Source organism: Lactuca virosa, chromosome 6 (genome assembly GCF_052849685.1).
Source record: "Lactuca virosa cultivar CGN04683 chromosome 6, Lactuca_virosa_CGN04683_v6, whole genome shotgun sequence".
Taxonomy (NCBI): Eukaryota; Viridiplantae; Streptophyta; class Magnoliopsida; order Asterales; family Asteraceae; genus Lactuca; species Lactuca virosa.
The window spans coordinates 26,024,711-26,029,166 of NC_136431.1; the positions used below are offsets into that span (position 1 = coordinate 26,024,711).

At 33.8% G+C, this 4,456-nt stretch overlaps 1 protein-coding gene across 2 annotated transcripts; it reads left to right on the forward strand.

Annotated features, from left to right (window-relative positions):
• The first annotated feature begins 967 nt into the window (after positions 1-967).
• On the forward strand, positions 968-3,946 carry LOC145119532 (protein indeterminate-domain 7-like). Of its 2 annotated transcripts, none has more exons than XM_079055198.1 (4): positions 968-1,325; positions 1,422-1,820; positions 2,024-2,423; positions 2,665-3,946. In XM_079055198.1, the coding sequence occupies exons 2-4, from the start codon at positions 1,610-1,612 to the stop codon at positions 3,704-3,706; spliced, it is 1,653 nt and encodes a 550-aa protein (XP_078911324.1). In that variant the 5' UTR covers positions 968-1,325; positions 1,422-1,609; the 3' UTR covers positions 3,707-3,946. The 2 variants fall into 2 exon arrangements, with proteins under 2 accessions (XP_078911324.1, XP_078911323.1); XM_079055197.1 differs by having other exon boundaries at positions 1,443-1,820.
• The last annotated feature ends 510 nt before the right edge of the window (positions 3,947-4,456 follow it).

The following is a 4,456-nucleotide window of genomic DNA, read 5'->3' on the forward strand; positions in this document are numbered from 1 at the left end:
TATGTTCAATATATTTACACCACTTTGTTTTTTTCTTATGTTTTTGTCTGTAAGTGAATATAATGAAAGAACATATCTACTCTAATAAATAAAGATCTTTTTGCCACATGCAATTTTATGGTTATTTTAAATTAATTTTTATTCCACATTTCATTTTATGGTTTTTCTATTTTATTAAATTCCATATAGTATTTAAATATAATAATAAATGCATATCAATTTCATTAATGAACTTTCTTTTTAATTTCAAAATTACTAAGTTAAAGCTTCATTAATTTCATTTATTTATTTATCTAAATTATTTGTTTAAATTTAAAGAGAAAAAAAAACACTTTAATTTTTATAATTCAATATTTTTCTCACTTTTCTTATAAATTCAAACTTTTCAAATGTTTACAATTTTATATTTAATTTTTTTTTTAAATAAACTCATATAATATGTGTCTCACACGTAGTAGTTAATATGACTATAACCTAATATGTAATGCTCAATATATTTGTTTTTATTGCATAAAAGAATTAATACCAAGGCAAAAAATCTTTAATTTCAAAAAAAGAAAAAGATGGATGTGAAGGTGGACTTTCGTGTGTCAAAAGCTCACTCCCTTTTCTTGTGTACTCCTTTCGATATTGATGGCAAAAAATTTGAATCCATTATTATCTTTATTTCAACTTTTATGAACAAGAGCAATAGAAAAGTCCAAAAAGTTGCTTGAAACAGTATTACAAATCTCTTTTTGATATTTGATATCAATTATAACGCCTTTTCGATCATTTAAATTACAATTTATAATTACTTTCTTTCTCGATCATTATTATTGATTTGTTCACATACTATTTTCATTTTTTAAGTGTACCATAAATTTTTATATGAGAGAGGGAGAAAGTAGTAATTGTACATCCCAAAAAGCAAAGCCAATAATGTATATGAGTTTATTTTTGAATGAGAAGCAAACAAAGGATAGGACAAAAACATGCAACTTCAGAATCGCGGTTGCCTTTTGGTTTTTTGGTTCCATTTTGATGGGTTAGAGCTGCCCGCTTGATCAAAGAGGTCCAAATTTAGGGATACGTTCTCATCCACATCTCTCTCTCTCTCTCTCTCTCTCTCTCTCTCTCTCTCTCTCTCACACACACACACACACACACACACACACAGAGTATTGATGAACTTGTTTTCTTAACCTGTACGGATTGGATTTTTGTTTTTGTTTTGGTTACTCAATTTGTACTTGAGCGTGTGGATTCTTGTGTTGGATCATCTTGGAGAGTTGGCTTATAACTATATATCTCGGACAAGAAGAAGTTTGGTAACTGCCTGCCAGGTCCAGACTTTTGGCGTTTGAATTTTAGTTGTATCTTAACTTATCTTAGATTCATCAAGAACAAAAAGCTCTTCTAATGTTTTGTTTCTTATTTAGGCTTAATTTCTTGTCATTCAGATCCGTAGAACATGGGTTTCAAAGAAGATAAAAGTATCATCAGTCAATCTTTCTGATATATCGAGTCAAAGCAAAAGCTAAAAGGAATTTTTGTTTAATCCAGTTCATTTAATAACCTAGAGAGAGAGAGAGAGAAAAAAAAATAAAGAAAGAAAGAGAGGAGAGAGATGAAGGGTATGTTTTTGGATGACAGTATGTCAAACTTAACATCAGCATCAAATGAAGCAAGCCTATCTTCATCAAGTAACAAGAATGAAGTTGGTACTATGTACCCTCCACCACAGCAGATGCAACAGTCCTCCTTAGCTTCTGTGCCAATTAATTCCGACAATCAAACGCAAACGAACAAGAAAAAGAGAAATCTTCCAGGCAATCCAGGTAAACCATGTTGGTTATCATATGTTATTGTTTGATTCTTATCAAATCCATGTACATACGTCAATGTTATTATAATATAGACGTATATTTATTGATCTTGTATCTTCATCTTGGCTTCTACCTTCTGATATTAAAAGTGTTATATATATATAAAGACCATTTCTTTATTTGATTAATTACATCATTTTAATTGAATCTTAAAGACCCAGAGGCTGAGGTGATAGCTATGTCTCCAAAATCACTGATGGCAACAAACAGATTTGTATGTGAGATTTGCAACAAAGGGTTTCAAAGAGATCAGAATCTTCAGTTGCATAGACGAGGTCACAATCTGCCATGGAAGCTGAAGCAAAGATCAAAACAAGAGGTGGTTAGGAAGAAGGTGTATGTATGCCCAGAACCCAGTTGTGTCCACCATGAACCCGCAAGAGCACTTGGAGACCTCACTGGTATCAAAAAACATTTCTCAAGAAAACATGGCGAGAAGAAATGGAAATGCGAGAAGTGTTCGAAGCGATATGCTGTTCAATCCGACTGGAAAGCTCATTCCAAGATTTGTGGCACACGAGAATATCGATGTGATTGTGGCACACTTTTCTCAAGGTAAAATCGTCTAATAATTCTTAATAAACAAAACATATAGTATTTAATAAAAGTTCACGAGTGGAATAATCCATATTATGATATAGTGTTGATTTTTGAAGTGTGTGTGAGTGAGAGAAAAAGAGAACAGTGTTATGGTATAATTTTTTAAGCTTCCACATACAATAAATGGGTTTCGTTTTTTTGTTTAGAGTGCTAAATTGTTTGTTTCTTTTTTGTTCCATCTCTATCATGACGACAGGAGGGACAGCTTCATTACGCACAGAGCCTTCTGTGGTGCTTTAGCAGGAGAAAATGCAAGATCTTCATCATCATCATCCTTACTACTTTCATCAAACCACCTTCCTCTCCATTTGCCAATCACTTTCCCACTCAAAACTGAACCGCAACATCTCCTGCAACACCCACAACTCAATTCAAACATCATGACAAATACTTTACAACAAAATCATCAGTTACCATCCTGGTTTGTTCATCATCATCAACAAAACCCTACCCCTAATAACAATTCAAGTAATAATCTTCATCTTCCTTCTCCTTCTTCTCCTCCTCACATGTCTGCCACCGCATTGCTCCAAAAGGCAGCTCAGATGGGTGTGACCATGAGCAAGCCTGCAACTGGTACCAATACTGCCATGGTCATGTCACTGCAGCAACAGCAACAGCAACATCAACAGCAACAGCACCAGTCCATTCTAAGTGGGCCCCACCATCATGATCACATGTGTGCACCTACATCACTGTTAACAGCTCATCATCACGCTTCCGGTCTTGGAAATTTGTCTTCAAGTGATAATGAACAACAAGGGATGCTGGGATTAGGTGGCGGGTTTGCTAACGTGAACACCGGTTGCTTCGACCACCAAACTGATGCAATCACAACCAATGCTATGCATGCTCACTCTCAGCTGCTTCATACTGAATCCTTGGCTTGTACAACTGGAGTGTCAACTGCATTTCAAGAGGCTTATAATAACATGCTGAGTTCCACAAAGAGTGCTCACAGTACCGGCTTTCAAGAAGCATTTATATCAGCGTCAGGCGAAGCAGCACTGAACCCGAGTAAAGGAAATGGCGGTGGTCAAAACAATGAGTTGACAAGGGATTTCTTGGGACTTACAGGATTTCCACCTCATACTGTTGATCATCATTTTCTCAGTATGGCTGGTTTGGATCAGTTAAGCACTTCTTCACCCTATCATCATCAACAGCAACAGCAGCAGCATCAACAGCAACAAGATAATCATAGCCAGAACCAAAATCAATTACCTTGGCATGGGTAATGTTAAGCTAGCAAGTCCATGGACGATAATGGGAAAATTCAACTTATATATTTTCACCCTCTTATCGTGTTTTAAGCGCTTACTTACATAGTCCTTTTTGCTTATTACAGTTGATTTTGTTAGGTTTAATCGCCAGGCAAACCTTACAATTCTCGTTTCTTTTGTAAGTTTCAAGAAAAACATATTATTTGCTTGTAGTATTTGAAGTTTTAGACTTGTTCCTTCCTATGTTCAATCAAACCTAATCCAAACAGTAAAATGTAGAAAAAAAGACGATGAAAAGTTAGTTCGTTAATATGTAAAGTATACAACTACCATGTAGTTTTTATATGAGGAAAGCTAGAATTAGTTGTAGCTTTTATTTTTAATTAAAAAATGCTTTTATTTTTAATTAAAAAATAAAAGCTGCTCCAACAAATTAGCTTTTGAATTCAAAGTTTTTTTTTTTTTTTTTTTTTTTTTTTTTTTTTTTAAAGTAAAACCTAAAATCTTCTACAATCTAATGAAAATAAAAAATATCCGAGTTTAAAAAAAAAAAAACTAAATGCTCTTAAAAGTCCATGCCAAACATGCCCGCCAGCAAGAACATAAGAATAAAATATTTTCCATCCATATTAGAGATATAAAAGTAAATGAGCTTAATGTCAATAGAATCTTCACAACTGCGAGATCAATAAGAAAGTTGAATAAGGTGACAAATCTAGTTGTCACTCAATGGATAAAAATCTACCATGTGAAATACATGAGATG